The sequence below is a fragment of the Macaca nemestrina genome, chromosome 15 (genome assembly GCF_043159975.1).
Source record: "Macaca nemestrina isolate mMacNem1 chromosome 15, mMacNem.hap1, whole genome shotgun sequence".
NCBI lineage: Eukaryota > Metazoa > Chordata > Mammalia > Primates > Cercopithecidae > Macaca > Macaca nemestrina.
This window is the reverse complement of record NC_092139.1, coordinates 26,228,962-26,245,519: the sequence shown is the minus strand read 5'-3', so window position 1 is coordinate 26,245,519 and position 16,558 is coordinate 26,228,962. Positions and strand designations below refer to the sequence as shown.

Here is a 16,558-nt window from a genome sequence, read left to right as displayed (position 1 = left end):
TTATGAACCTTAGAATATTTCTAATAACTAAAACTTGACAACTCATACATATAAAACTACAAACCAGTTTTACTTATGAATATATTTACAAAAGTATTAAAGGGAATGCTAAGCAGACTTAGTTCTGAATTAATAGCATGTTAAGTAAATGGTCTTTCATGATCAAGTAAGGTTTATCCCAGGAACTTGGCAATTAATTATCAGGAAATATTAATAAAGCTATTAAGAAAATAATTTGGTCCCATTAGCAGTTCAGTCAGTGAAACAGTAAGTCAGTATTTACTAGAATCATATTCTGATTTTTAAAAAAATAACAAACTAAGCCAGCACTACTAGTGTAGGTTCTTATTTTAAAAGATTTATCTAAATGACAACCCAGGAGCAAACTAGAGGAATCTTTTGTTAAAATCAGAGGTAAAAATTATCTACCTTGACTACTATTTAACAACGAGAATTTTTTAGTCAATGACGTTTTTTAAACTTCCTAGTTTTAAATAATTATAGATTAGCAGGAAATTGCAAAATAAAGATATGAGAACCTTCCTGCGATGATAAATTCTTATGTAACTACAGTACAGTATAAAAATGAGGAAAGTCAATGAAATGTTAAACTAAGAGGTAAAAATCATTGGAAATGAGAAGACAGTTTGTAGGTAATATGACTTCTAGTTTGACAACCATAAGACAATCAATAAAATGTTTAAAATAAATGAGAATTAAGATTGCCGTACACAAAAGTACAAAAATTAGTAATTATGCCTGTGATATTCAGTTAAAAATACAATGCAAAAATGCCCCATTTACAGCCGTGATATTGACAAAAGTTACCCTAACAAAGTATTTACAAGACCTAGAGGAAGAAACTTTTAAAAATTATTAAGAGATATAAAATATGTAAATGTTATGTTCCTAGATTAGAAGATCATACAGAAGAACAAGCTGAGGAAATACCTTACTTTTAAAAAAAAAAAGAAGAATGAGGACATTCTGGTCTACAAGGTGTATTACAACATGCTTCAGGTCCACAATTCCTTATCCATGATTTCAAAGTAAAAACTGAAAACTGGAAAATTTTTTATATATTTGTAGTAAATTCATTTAGTGACAAAATTGGACCTGAATTGACATGAGGCTGTTTGTAATTTTATGTCACTTAGTGTGAATACACTTCTGTTTGACTACAGAAATATTAATGTCTTTGATTATAGAATATTGCCCTAGACCTTGCTAGGAATGTTATATAAATGACTAGAAGGCTAGACTCAATCCTTGCCAGTGTGAAAGACAGTCATTCTTGCTTTCTCTGGAGGGAGCTTTCCTGAAAGATATGCTGTGGTTAGCAGAACCTTGTTTGGCAAGATCAAAATCTCAAAGAAGATAGGGGATTAAGAGGAAAACAAAACAAACATGCATTTCTGAAAAATTTGTAGACTTAATTTTTTTATAGAAGATTTAGGTTTTCAGAACAATTGAGCAGAAAGGGTAGAGAGCTGTCATATACCTTCCCCACAGCCCAGTTTCCCCTGTTATCAACATCTTGCATTCATGTGGTGCATTTGTTATGATTGATGAACTTATATTGGTGCATTACTAACCGAAGCTGGTGATTTACAATAGAGTTCACTTTGTGCTCTACAGGTCTCTGGGGTTTGACAAGTGTATAATGACATGTGTCCACCATTACAATTGTACAAATAGTTTTACTGCCCTAAAAATCCACTGTACTCCACTTATTCATTCCTCCCTCTTCACTCCTCACTCAAAACCTAGCAGCCACTGGTCTTTGTACTGTTTCTCTATAGTTTTACCTTTTTCAGAATGTCATATAGTTGGAATCATACAGTACGTAGTCCTGTCACACTGGCTTTTTTCACTTTTATCAATATGCATTTAATGTTTCTTCATTCAGTATGCATTTAATGTGTCTTTTTGACTTGATGGTTTATTTCTTTTTATTGCCGAATAATACTCCATTGTATGGATGTACCACAGTTGATTTATCCCTTCATCTGTTGAAAGACATCTTGGTTGCTTCCACATTTTGGTTATTATGAATAAAGCTGCTATAAACATTTGTGTGCAGGCTTTTGTGTGGATGTGTGTGGGAAAATACCAAGGTGTGCAGTTGCTGCATTGCATGGTAAGAGTATGTTTGGCTTTGTAAGAAACTGCCAAACTGTCTTCCAAAGTAGCTGTACCATTTCACATTTCACCATTAATGAATGAGGAAAAAAGTACATTAAAGGTAAGTTCTAGAAAGCACAATATTATAGAGAAAACAGGATCCAAAATTATATACACAATATAATCTCAGTTGTCTTTAATTTAAAAAGAGGCAAATAAAAGAACTAAAAGGAAGTATGTTAAATAATTTCTTTAGGATTATGGTTGTGTTTATTCTTACCATTCTACATTTTTAAATTTAATTTTTATTAAACCATGAGCAAGTATTGTTTTTATAATTATAACAGTGCAAGAGAATAGGTAATAATTGCTCCTTTCTTCTTTTGGTGGCAGGAACCTGCAAATAGTCGTCTACCTCCTCACCTTATTGCACTTGATTCCACGATACCTGGATTTTTTGATGACATAGGGTATCTGGATCTCTTGCCATGTCGTCCTTTTGACACAGTTTTTATTTTCTATATGAAGCCAGGTCAGAAAACGAACCAAGAGGTAAGAGTTATGAATTTTTTTTTTTTTTTGGTATATTTTTGTGCTATAAATACACATCTAGAAAAAAAATTGAGGCAAAATTAATATGGAGAGTTTGTTTCGGCCAGAGTTGAGGAAATGGGAAATGCTGGAAAGTTCTCCCAAGAACAAAGGAGAGTCTCAAGTTTTTAAAGATGAAAAGGATGAGCCAGGAGAACAGATGATTACAAAAGTTGTTTTTCAGGAATGCTCACTGGTTTACAGAAATAACATTGATTAGTGAGTAGATACAAATTATTGAACTGTAGGATATGAGCTGTGGTGTCCAGCACTGTTAGATTAGTTTATGAACTATTGGTGGTGACATGCAGTCTAGAGTCCATATAGCACGCAGCTTCAAAATTATTAGTTAGCTCAAGCAGGAGTGAGATGCGACTGCTATCACATTTCAGTGCCTTTCTGGGCATGATAATTTGAGGGAGACTCGCATTCCTTAAAAAGTTTCATTTTCATATACAAAATTTTACATGGTATGTACTTGTCTATGGCAAGAAGTGTTTTATACTCGATGCCTAAAGACTTGCTATGAACCAGTTTGAAAACAGAATTAACCAAAACTATGATACTTGGAGTCCTGAGTCTTTTGACCCTTAAGAAATGTGATTTAAATAGGAGCTGTAGGGTATCTTTCTTCCCCCTCAGGAATTCAGATTCATAAGACAAAATAAACTGAAATAAAGAAGGGTAGTCATAAAAAGTTAAAGTAAGGCTCAAGAAGAATAAAACAACAGCAACAAATATTTATTGAACATCTTCCCTGTGGCTCAGCATGCCAGGATATAGAAACGAGTAACAGTTTCCCTTTTGAGAAGCAGCTCACCTTCCTAGTAATTTCAGAAACAAATCATTTCAGTTGAGGAATGCGTGGTGTGCAGTGGGGGAAATAACAGCTGAAATAAAGGAGAAAAACAGAAGGACTGGCCGGGTGTGGTGGCTCACGCCTGTAATCCCAGCACTTTGGGAGGCCGAGGTGGGTGGATCACCTGAGGTCAGGAGTTCAAGACAAGCCTGGCCAACATGGTAGAACCCTGTCTCTACTAAAAATACAAAAATTAGCTGGTGTGGTGGCAGGCACCTGTAGTCCCAGCTACTTGGGAGGCTGAGGCAGGAGAACTGCTTGAACCCGGAAAGCGGAGGTTGCAGTGAGCCGAGATTGCACCATTGCACTCCAGCCTGGGCGACAGAGCGAGACTCCGTCTCAAAAACAAAACAAAACAGAGGGACTAAGTAAAACATAGCTGGATACGTGTAACAAAGAGACTAGGAGAAGGATGAAGAAAAATGTAAGATAGGTGAGAATAGAAAACTGAGAGCAAAATGGCAGGAAACTTGAAGTGTTTTTTGAAAAGGAATAATTGAAATATAGAATAGGCAGGAAGTTACTGACTATAACTAGGAAAAAACTGAAGGAAGACTTGTAAAATGTAGTATTCAGATGTGTAGGGCACTGTGACTGCATGATCCTGGAGTTTTACTGTAGTAGTCATTTTAAGACCATCAGCTAATCAAATTAGCATGCCTAAAGAAATTTACCAAGTTTCCAAATGTTTAGAAGCACTGTTTCAAATGATTTGTGAGCTCCTAGAAAAGAATGCTGATTTATGAGAAAGTTATTTTTTTGTTACTGAGTCAATAAAGTTAATAAGTGTCTGTTGTTAGGTGTACAAAATCTGTAAGATTTCTGGCCCCCTAAAACTGCATAGAGGCGAAGACAGATGATTAAATAAGCAACCAACTGTTGTAAAGGGTGCTAATAGGGTCATTAAAGCACGTTCTAGGAGCAGTAGCGGGAAAACCTAATCTGGTTTTAAGGTGGCCTGGAGGGAAAGATACTCTAGCTGGTATTTAAGGTGTGCATTAACTGTAGGTAAGGAGGCAGAAGCAGATTGTCACTGACAAAGTAATAATAATGTATAAATTCTTCAGGGTAAAGAGAGTATTTTATCTTCATAAAATTCATTATGGGGTCTAATATACTTGGAGCTTAAGAGAAAGTGGGCTGGTGGTAGCCAGAGATGAGACCGATGGACTCAAGTGTTTTAGAAGAACCTCAGTAAAATTGGATTAATTCTGGAGGTGGGGATCTGTTTTGAAGGAAGTCAGCGCATTCTTTGAGAATAATGAAGCCACTTTCTCCTGCCTGTACAAGAAGACACAAACCCTTGAGGCACCTCCTAACCCAGTCCAGTTTTCCTAGCTGTTTAGAAGCTGAGGGTAACTAGGAATTAATGAAGATTTCCTGAGACCTCCTTTGGAATGTCTGAGACCTGTCTTCCCTAGCCACAAGGTAGATTAAGATTAATTTCTGTCTGCCAGAATCCATGCAAGTTGAATTGGATTCACTTATTGCTTCTTGACTAAATTTTCAAAAATTTTTTATTTAAAAGTTTTACTTCTAGATAAAAATTTGAATTGCAAAAACTAGAAATGGTTGTTAAGTCAGTTTCTTGGCACCCATAAGAATGTGAAGGGATATGGGTAAACTAAATAGGTTCACTTCTAAAGAGACTGGTTTTAGGCCGGGCACGGTGACTCACACCTGTAATCCCAGCACTTTGGGAGGCTGAGGTGGGCGGATCATGAGGTTAGGAGATCGAGACCATCCTGGCTAACACAGTAAAACCCGTTTTTACTAAAAATACAAAAAATTAGCCAGGTGTGGTGGCAGGCACCTGTAGTCCCAACTACTCGGGAAGCTGAGGCAGAAGAATGGCATGAACCCGGGAGGTGGAGCTTGCAGTGAGCAGAGATTGCGCCACTGCACTCCAGCCTGGGTGACAGAGCAAGACTACGTCTCAAAAGAAAAAAAAAAAAATAGACTGGTTTTGTGCTTAAGAGGTAATGACTTTGAGATGATTTGCAATGGGTCAGATGTAATGGATATAACTTCTTACATTTTGACTTTCACAGGCCTCTATATGATCTTGGTATAGATTAGCATTGTATGAATGACATCAGTGATCTGTGGACTGGCTGCATCATAGTTATTTGGAGGAATTTTTAGAAATAGTGATTCCAGGATTCTGCATTCGCTGATTTTAATGTAGAAGGTCTAGGGCAGGCGAAGAGAACCTTATTTTTACGCGATTTCCCAGGTGATTTTGTTACACTCTGCTCTCCACCCTCCCCCTTTCGTTTTTCATTTGCAAAGGAATTTCTTGTTTTCCTTCCTTTAGAAATGAGTTTTTCAAGAGTAGCACTATTACCATCTTGGGCCAGATAAGTTCTTTGTTATGAGGGCTGTCCTATGTATTTTAGAACATTTAGCAGCATCTTTGGCCTCTACTACTAGATGTTTGTAGTGTGCGTCACCAGTTATGACAACCAAAAATGTCTCCAAATGTTGGATGTCCGCTGAAAAGCAAAATCATCCCTAGATGAGAAGCACTGTTTTAGAGTGAGGGACGCTTTGTGAGGCCAGTAGAAAGCGCACGCCTTACATTTAGTGCTTAGTGAAGAGGAGAGAACTTTGTGGCCACTTCATTTTTCCTGAAATTCTCTTCTTTGACCTAAGAAAAGGATATTTTCATACTCATTTATTAATTACACCTAATGTTTATTGAATTTTAGTAGGTTTTATAGCCTTTGTCAAGATTTATAGTTAAATAGTTGCATCCCTATGTAATGTTTCTCATTAACCAGACAGTAAACTTCATGAAGGTAAGGACATAGTATCTTTTAGTAAACATGCCTGGTTCAGTAATTGTTTTGCTAGGAAGAGAGCTCATAGCTTTTCTTGCATTATTTCATAACCATTGTTATTATCTCTACTCTATGGATTAAGAAACTGAGGCAGTGGGGTTAAGAAACTTGCCCAAGGCTCAGCCAATCCAAATCTGTCTAACTCTGGAGAATGCATTTTCTCTATAGTGATATATCCTCAAATGTATTCTGAGCTTGGACATGATTTGTCAGAAGCTTCAAAGCTAACCAATTTTTATGAAGATTTATTTTGATACATTATTTTTCTTCCTTCATTATAGCTGATGATTGGTATGTATTTCAGATTTTGAAGAATGTGGAGTCTTCCAGAACTGTTCAGCCACATTTCCTAGAATTTTTGCTTTCCCTTGGCTGGTCAGTAGATGTGGGCAGACACCCTGGTTGGACTGGGCATGTTTCTACCAGTTGGTCTATTAATTGTTGTGATGATGGTGAAGGATCTCAACAAGGTAAAACTCACAGTGCTTCAAATGTCAGTTGTTGCTTGTTTTGTTAGTCTTGTTTTTTTTCCCCCTTTACTATGATTTATAGTCTTATTAAAAATGCAAAACCAGGCTGGGTGCAGTGGTGCATGCCTGCCTTTGAGAAGCCAGGTGGGAGGATCGACTGAGGCTAGGAGTTCAAGACCAACCTGGGCAACATAGCAAGACACCGTCTCTACAAAAGATGAAAAAATTTTCTAGGCTTGAGGGCCACGTATTTGTAGTCCTGCCTGCTCAGGAGGCTGAGGTGGGAGGATCACTTGAGGCCAGGATTTGGAGCTGTGATCATGCCACTGCATTCCAGCCTGAGTGACAGAGCAACTCCCTGACTCTAAAAAACAAACAGAGGTATATAGAGGAAAAGTATCCTTCCCCTAATCCCAGTCCTGACAGGGTAACTTAATACTAGTTTATATATTCTTCTAGACATTTTCAGTGTATATGAAATATATACACATAATGATAGAGTTAATTAATACAAAATGACTGGCTTATTACAATGCTGATAAGTTCCTTTTTTATAATATGCATAAGATTCAATTTTCTGTACAAATGGTATAATAAATATAGGTCATCCATACAAACAATACAGCTTCCTAACAAGCATGTTTTGTCTGATAAGTAGTTTTCTGTTAACCAGTGTGTTTTATCAACTGTGGCTATCAGAAGAGTCATACTTAAAGGTTAGATTCTTGGGATATTATACCAAAAGCTTTGTAGTAAACAGCTGACCATCTCTGAGGATTCTTGCCCATCCCCTCAGATCCTCTGAGGAACTGTAATCAGGATAACAAGTACCAGAGCAAGTATAAATTTAAACTTAAGACCTTTGCCCCACCTGGCTAATGCTTTGTGTTCCTGGGCTCCTGAGGTCACTGGAAAGTTAGTATTACCTCTCTAAAGTGGATAATGCCTATGCCCAGTGCACATTTTTCATTTTGATAAATATATCAGTTGGATACTTATGGTTGCAAGTATCAGAAAACGTGACCCAAACTGCCTTAGATTTTGAAGGTAATTTATTGCCCATGTAACTGAAAATTCTAGAGGTTGGTTAAGCTTTGGTGTCATTTGATCAGCATTCCTGTTTTATTTCTTTACAATTTTCCTTTAGCGTTGCTCTCCATATTTTGGCTTTGTCACCAGCCTGGCTTCTCTAATAGTGCAGAAAGGCAATTCCAGGCTTTACATTCACATACCACAGCAGCCTGAAGAGGAGAGATTAGCCAGATCTCAGAACCCCCTACTCCCCGAATCCGGAACTATATGGTGATTAGACTATCCCAAGCCTGTCCTTGTGGCAAGAAAGAATGACTCTGGTAGAGAGATACAGACAAGATAGAACTAGTATCAGAGGTCAGTCCCACATGCACATTTTGCCTGCTGCAGAATAGGGGTGGATAGAGTGGCTGTTGGGATAGTAACCACAGCATCTACTACAGCAGATACAAAGTCCCTGCCCGGAGCCCACACCAGGAGTCAGAAAACGAAAGCCCAGTTTTTGAAAATAAAGTTTTATTGGAACTCGGTCACACTCTAGATTACACATTGTCTATGACAGCTTTCATGCTACAATGACAGAATCGAGTAGTTGTGGCAAAGATCCTATGGCCTACAAAGCTGAAAATGTTATCTGTCTGGTCCTTTACAGAAAAAGTTTGCTAACCTCTTGTCTAAGCTCCCTATTTGCCAAATCTTCACCAGCATTAGGTATCTTCCAGTTTTTTAAGTGAGAAATTTTTCATTTTTAATAATGCTTGAGCATATCTTACCATATTTTTATTTCTTTCCTGAGAAGTACTTGTTCATTTCCCCTGTCCAATTTTTGGTCAGATTGTTGGTCTTTTATGTACTGCTGGTAGGACACTGAGTTCATTTTAATTGAGAACTATATAGCTCTCATGAGTGTTTCTTTTGTTAATTCAGTCTTCCTGGCTTAGAGCAGATGCTATTACTAAAACTGGCTGTACATTTTTATACAATGTCACTGACCATTGAGGAAGGTGGAACATAGGCCAACTTGAGGAGCCATAGAGAGAGACCAGGGATAGAAATGCCTTAAAAGCCAGAGTCCAGAGATAACGCACATGTGTACTCTCTCTCTTCTCTCTCTCTGTCTCTTCCTCCCTCCTCCTCCTCCTCCTCCTCTTCTTTCCCTCCTCCTTCTTCTTTCTCTCTCTCTTTCTGTCTCTCTCTCTCTCTCTCTCTCTCTCTACCTGCCTGCCTGTCTCTCTGGCCCAACTCCCTTCTGAGGTACTGGGATGGTCTTCCTTTTGATGATTTATTCACCGGATCCAAAGGACTGCTCCCTTAATCTGCTTCATACACATGAATTAAAAGCCCTGCTAATCAGAAGTGGTCTGATATATAGTCATTTGAGAAATTATGAAATTAAGATTTTATGATTTAAAAATAAAGACATCTAATAAGCATTATATTTTATTCTTTCATACTAATTGGTTCTTGCTGGAAACATATATTCTATTTATCACTTTATTAACCAGTTAACATTTCATGTAGCAAGATGATACTGGTTTTTTTCTACTTTTTGAAGCTGTAATGTGGTGTTTCTTTTTCCCAGAAGAAGTGATTTCCTCTGAAGATATTGGAGCTAGCATTTTCAATGGACAGAAGAAGGTGCTGTATTATGCTGATGCCCTTACGGAAATTGCTTTTGTGGTTCCTTCTCCTGTGGAGTCCTTAAGTAAGACCATTTTGCATGGTCCTGTTTTAGGATCTATATTTATATTCCTGGGTTGTGTGATATTACTGCTTTGGAAGAGATTTTGAAGTGATCTAAGGCATTCTTTAGCTTCTAAGGCATTATAACAGAATATGCAGAAGCACAAGGTATCTTCTCTTAACTTTTTAAGGAAAGTAGTTAAAGACAAGCAGACTGACCCTCTGATAATCTTTAAATAGTGAAGGAATCCCATTTCAACTGATATGCTTTCTTTAATTTAATTAATCAGTACATAGGCTTATTTTCCAGTTCATTTCTTTCTATAATTACGAGTGATCCCTCACTTACTTTTTGAGAGCCTTTGCATGGAACCACATAGAATCCTACAACGGGAAGGATCTCATGATAGCATCTGGCCATTCTTCTGAGCAAGAGAAACTTAAGCAGCCTAGAAAAGATGGTGGTCCAAGACTTTTCTTTTTAAGAATTGGGAGTAATTATTACTTCTTAGTCTGAACTCACAGTTTTATTTTGCCCAGAACCTTTGCTTTTTGCAAGTTAAGCCTGTTTGTTCAAGCCTGACTGAGTAGGTGGTCAGGCAGTAGATAGAAAACTTCACCTTCTTCTTTGAGATCATTTTTAGGATGGGATACTGTACATCACGATTTCACAGTCTCATTTCCAGACTAACGACTTTTGTTGTGCCCTTCCTTGGTAGCTGCCTAACTTTTGTCCTTGGACCCTTGATTTCCCACTCTAGGCCCCTCCCTGTCTTACTCTCTGGGGCCAGCTGTGTCGCTGGAATGTTGGACCTTCTATGGTTTAGGTTTGAATTATAGCGGCTGTTGGGCTTCCTGTCAAGGTTCTGGTTTACTACTTTAATTCCAGAAGCCAGAACCTGTCCATTCTCTTTGGGGACATACCTGCCTAATTTCTCTGGCCCAGCCTGTTAGTACCAGACAAGTCCTCCCAGCGCTAGAGCCTTGTCCTTACACTAAAGCTCCTACAGTTGGGTCTTTGTCTTCTGTTGTGAAACATCTCCTATGCCAACTGTGCCCACTCCTACTCAGCTTCCTCCTATTTCTGATATTTGGGGATTTTTTTAGATAGGGTGGAGGATAACTTTTTGTGAACTTATCTCTAACCACATTACTCTTAATCATAGAGACTAGATCTTCTGTAGCTTCTGGATGTCCCAGTGCCTATTTGGCACAATGCTACATGATCGAATATATAATCAAAATGATTCAGAGAGTAATAATGGCATGTATTATATTCTACATCTGAAATGTCAAATATTTTCTAGTCTTATTTTGGTTATCCTTTAGAGCAGGAGCTGGCAAACCACAGTGGCACAAGCCAAATGCCGCCAAGAATGGTTTTTACATTCTTAAAGGGTTATAAATAAAATACAAAGAGGAATATGTGAGAGATCTGTATAGCCAGCAAAGCCTAAAATACTTAGTACTTGTTCCTTTACAGAAAAAGTTCGTCAGCCCTTGCTCTAGAAGCAAGGCTTTAAGTGATTTCAGTTAGACTGGTGAGCGTAATTAGTTTTAACAGTCTTGCTCCAAATAAGTGGTATGTATTATAGTTGCTTTTTTTCCTTTACCCCATAGCTGATTCATTGGAAAGTAACATCTCGGACCAAGATAGTGATTCAAATATGGATCTTATGCCAGGAATTCTGAAACAGCCATCCCTGACACTTGAGCTTTTCCCCAATCATACAGACAATCTTAATTCCTCACAGAGGGTAAGTTACTTTGTTGATAGGTCTCCAAAATTTTGTAGTGAAATCAGGGTAATTATAGAATCCTGCCTGAAAAGCTTTTAACCCAGAGTAATTATATCAGAGTACTGATTCCTTAGTAACTTAATTTTTTAAAATAAAATTCTCATGATTTTCTCTTTTTCAGCCTGCAACAGATAGTTTATTCTGAGACAGCCTTTGTGGATTCTCTTGATTTCACTATTCTGATCCCATACTTGATTCTCTCATCTGTTCCTTTTTAAACCAAGGTTTTAATTTTGTCTCTGAAATATCCACTAAAGTTACTGCAGTAACTACATGTTTTTTACCTTTAATCTTGCAATGTTCATCTTAAACAAGTCTGACCATATAAATATAGGAACATTGTGGAGAATAACTCAGTGTATGGATAAATATTCTGAGTGAGGAACACAGCACTTACTACAAGAGGAGCTTTTTGCTTTTATCTTTTTTTTTTTTTTTTTTTTTTTTTACCTTATCAGCGAATATTACTTCTTTATCTGTGATCAGGTCAGAAGTGTAGGAAGATTGACTTAGAACAAATCATAACAAAGACAGAAGTGTCAGCTTGACTTAAAGGTGTTCCTCCATTGTACAAGAGTTTAGGTTGGCTTCCTTCCACAGTGAAAATTACTTTTAATGTAAGTATATACTTAAAAGAGAATATGGGGAGGTTTTTACCTTTAAAATTGATTTAGGAAAAAAAGGCCAGGTGGTCTAATAGTCCCTGGAGTAGACTGATTTGAAAATCAGGAGTTTTTTAAAGGTTTTACAGAATACAATTTAGAGATGAGCAGTCAGTATTGCATGGCAATGCAAGATTTTAGCCAAATCTAATACTTTAAAAAATTTTTGTGTTTGAGATTTGTGAACAGAACTAGAATTCAGTGGTGAGCTGCCCATATTTTCTGAATGCCAGCATAGTTATTCCTTAGAACCCAGATAAAGCACCATGTTTTTGTTTCTCACTTATAGTATACTTTGCAGACACTAACAAGCTAAAAAAACAAACAAACAAAAAAGCAAAACCATATGGTTATCTCAATACATGGAGAAAACACAGTTGACAAAAATTCCGTACTCATTATGAGAAAAGTTCTCAGCAAACTATGAATAGAACTTTCTCAACTTGATACAGAGCATCTACTAAAAACCTACAGCTAACATTATACTTACGCATTATACATTATTCTTGAATGCTTTTCCTCTGAGATGGAGGACAAGGCAAGGATGCCTGTTCTCACCACTTACATTCAACATGGTAGAGGAGGGACCTACATAGAGAAATAAGACAAAAGGAAACACAGTACATAGAGATTAGAAACAAAGAAGTAAAACTGTATGTATTTGCAGATGACATGGTCATGTAAGTAGGAAACCCTGAGGAATCTTTTTTTAAATTCACTAGAACTATTGAGGTGAGTTTAGCAAGACTGCAGGGAAAACGTCAGGGTGTTGGGCAAAATTTTAAGATAACCCCCAGCAACATTTGCCTGCGTACAATGTCCTCTCCTTGCATGTGGGTAGAACCTGTGAATATGATAGGATAACCGTGATTATGTTACATTATTTGGCAAAGGGATCTTGTGGGTTTAATTGCGTTACTTTGAGTTAATCAAAAGGGAGATTTTCCAAGTAGACCTGACCTAATCACAGGAGCTCTTTAAATCTAGGGCTAGACGTCAGACATGGAAGAAGTCAGAGTCAAAGCTAATTAGGGGCCTTGATGCTAAGAAAGTAGTCTGTGAATATGGCCAGATATCTGTCACTAGTTTGGGAGAAATCTCTTGGTCTGGCCATTTTCTGTGAATGTCAGAGTGGATACAAGCCTCCGGGGGACTTGCCATGGACTCTGGTCATCTGGTAAAGACATGTATATTTCTGTGCTAATAAAGCAGTTTTAATTTTAAAATTCACCTCAAGTATGAGATTCTCCGCTCTGTACACATGAGCTTTGTTTAGGGCTTTAGCACAACTTAGCTCTGCTGCATGCCTCAAAAGAAGTGCAACTCAGGGTACCAGTTTGCTAAAGGGGAGCCACACAGTCCTGTTAACCTTGCAGTGAAACTTAGAGTTGATTAGGGTGGCGGGAAGCCAGAAGCACACTGCATGATAATGAAGGCCCAGACAACTTGTTTTTCTTTCTACTGATGAGAAAAAGGAATTAAGCATAAATTGCAGTAGGAGACATTTGTTCTGGGATCTGGGAATAACTTGCTGATGGGACATTTTAGAGATGAGGATCCCCAGACAAGTAGTGATGTTGCTGTGATGGGGAAGCATACTGCTTTCTGGCCCTAATAGAGATAGACTCAAATCCTTTAAGTCCTCATTAAGATACTGCGTGTAAATTTTGTTTTTATTAATGCAAATTATTATTATTCAATATTCCTTCCTTGTTTTTTCTTTGACAATTTTAAGCCTTCATTTTCTTGTCCTAGGTTAAGACTGATGAACAGGAGCCAAAGAAGTGCTTTGTTGTAAATGTATACATGTTTTCCTAAAGTGATTTTCCATGACCTGATACTTATATCACTGAGCATCTTGACAAATGAATGACTGGGTAGTTTTATTAAGCCAGTTTTTTGTTGCTGTTGTTTTTCCCGCTCTCTGTCTTCTTCTTCATATAGCTCAGTCCCAGTTCCAGAATGAGGAAGCTGCCTCAGGGTCGCCCTGTTCCTCCCCTTGGACCTGAGACAAGAGTTTCTGTAGTCTGGGTGGAACGCTATGATGATATAGGTACTGTATGAGGACTTTGTCCATAAATAAAATGACAATATATGACAATGACTTGCTAAATGTCTACAGGGAATGGGCATATAAGCACGGTGTGGCCAGGAGCTAGTCCTGGAGTTCAGCAAGCCTGGGTTTGCACCCCAGCTCCACTACTCAGTTTCTTTAAGCCTTAGATTACTCCTCTGTTAAATCCTGTTACTTTTTTCATAGTTGTGAAGATTTGATGAGACTAGTAGATACAAAGCTTTTAGTTATTCCTGTTGGCATCACAGTCAGTGGTTTGTTGCCAGTTGGGTCTCAGTCATCCCAGGACCTTTGGAAAGGGGAAGGGGAAGCGCTTTGCTTACCCTCTCTCCACCCACATGCTCTACTGTCTCGTTTTAGTATAAAGCTTAGTTTGTCCTTAAGAGTTGCCCTCTGGGTAAGTTTCTCATGATTTTTACGTAAGCAACATTGAGCATTAGAATTATATACTTTGCCTAAAATCCCATCCAGCCCAGAGTTTTTGGGAAAATGTGATAGTTACTTTTCAACAAAGCCCTCAAAGATCACAGAATGTATTTTCTAAAAACTCTTTGCTTTAGATGAAATTAGCTAAAAAAAAGAGAGATGATTTTTTTAATTTGTAGAGAATAATTAAGATGATATTTCAGGACAGCACAATCCATATATTTACCACTCATTTATGTGAAGAGATTAGAAAATAAGATTTCCTGTTATCTGTTTGGGAAAATGAGGGAGATATTAATTATAATGCTATTATTTTCTTCCAGAAAACTTTCCCCTCTCAGAGCTGATGACAGAGATCAGTACTGGTGTGGAAACTACTGCAAATAGTAGCACTTCACTGAGGTACACTCTATTTGCTTGAATTTCAACAGCATGTCTTTTTTTAATATATTGATTGCAGCTTAATAAATAAAGAATTATGAAACAAAAGAGTTGTGGACAATTAGAAATAAAAATAGAGAAAAAAGATCAAAGAAGTTTGTATACAACATACAAGGTTATCAAATTATTATAGCATGGACTTTTTAAAAGCCACTTTATTGAGGTATGACTAACATGTTAAAAGCTATACATACTTCATGTATACAACTTGATGAGTTTGGAGATAAGTATATCTCCATGAAACCATCACAACAATCTATTCCTGAGCACTTCTACCATATCCAGAAGTTTTCTCCTGCCCACTTAATTCATTATTATTATTATTTTGTGATAAAAACCACTTAACATAAGATCTGCCCTCTTAGCAAATTTTTAAGTATACAATACTGTATTATTAGCTGTAGCCACTGTACTGTTGATCTTTAGGACTTATCCTTCATAATTGAAACTGTGTACCACCTTTTGGCCAATACCTGCCCATTTTTTCCCTCCTTCCAGTTCCTGACAACTAGCATTCTACTCTCTGCTTCTCTGAGTTTAACTATTTTAGATTTGTCATATAAGTGATATCATGTGGAATTTGTCTTTTTGTGCCTGCCTTATACTTAGCATAATGTACTCTAGATTCACCCATGCTGTCACAAATGGCAGGATTTCCATTTTAAGACTGAATAATATTTCATTGTATGTGTACACCACATTTTCCTTATATATTCGTCCATTGATGGATATTTAAGTTGCCTCCATGTCTTAGCTATTGTGAATAATGCTGCAGTGAAAATGGGAGTGCTGCTATCTCTTTGAGATCCTGGTTTCAGTTCCTCTGGATATATACCCTGAAGTGGGATTGCTGGATCATATGAACATTCTGTTTTTAATTTGTTGAGGAACCATACTGTTTTCCATGGTGGCTGCACCAGTTTACGTTTCCACCAACAGCATACAAGGGGATTTCCTTTTCTCCACATTCTCGCCAACACTTGTTTTCTTTTGGTTTTTTTGAAAATGACCATCCTACCTGGAGTGAGGTGCTATCTCATTATGATTTTGATTTGCATTTCCCTGATGATTAGTGATGTTGGGTGCTTTAGCAAGAGTTTTAATAGTAAAATTAATTGCTATTTTACAGTTATCTAGAGCAAAAAGAAAAATGGAGAAGTAGAGGCAATTTAATATTAATAAAGACCGTAATAATAGGGTAGCAATATTAGATTGAAATAATGGAGTTAAATTGGCCAAAACAATGTGGCCAAATAGCAGCTAAAATATCCTAAATCATATGAGCTAATTAATGGAAAAATGTTTCTAAGCGAAATGTAATACTGACTTTATAATTGGGTTAAAATTTCTGTTTTACCTGCCCATTCACAAGAAGGATAAAAAGAGAATAATCTGATTCTAAGAATGGTAACAATGTAGTTGTGTAGGCTTTGTAGTTTTCAAGGTTTGCTTGCTTGTTTTTGGTTTACAACTAAGAGTTTAACAATTATTTTCCCTGTTTTATTTGTGGGATAAAATAGGTTCAAAGAGGTTATTCCTTAGTATCACACATCC

General features: G+C 37.2%; 1 protein-coding gene across 2 annotated transcripts in view; it reads left to right on the top strand.

The window, feature by feature from the left end:
* Positions 1–16,558, top strand: part of LOC105496330 (Ral GTPase activating protein non-catalytic subunit beta) — a 138,479-nt gene that overhangs the window by 105,562 nt on the left and 16,359 nt on the right. The window contains exons 24-29 of one of the 2 annotated variants that reach the window (XM_024797477.2): positions 2,518–2,676; positions 6,722–6,887; positions 9,502–9,624; positions 11,223–11,359; positions 14,008–14,116; positions 14,887–14,965. In XM_024797477.2, the coding sequence (XP_024653245.2) occupies positions 2,518–2,676; positions 6,722–6,887; positions 9,502–9,624; positions 11,223–11,359; positions 14,008–14,116; positions 14,887–14,965 (773 nt within the window). The remainder of the gene's footprint in view (positions 1–2,517; positions 2,677–6,721; positions 6,888–9,501; positions 9,625–11,222; positions 11,360–14,007; positions 14,117–14,886; positions 14,966–16,558) is intronic. The other variant, XM_071079337.1, reaches the window with a different exon arrangement.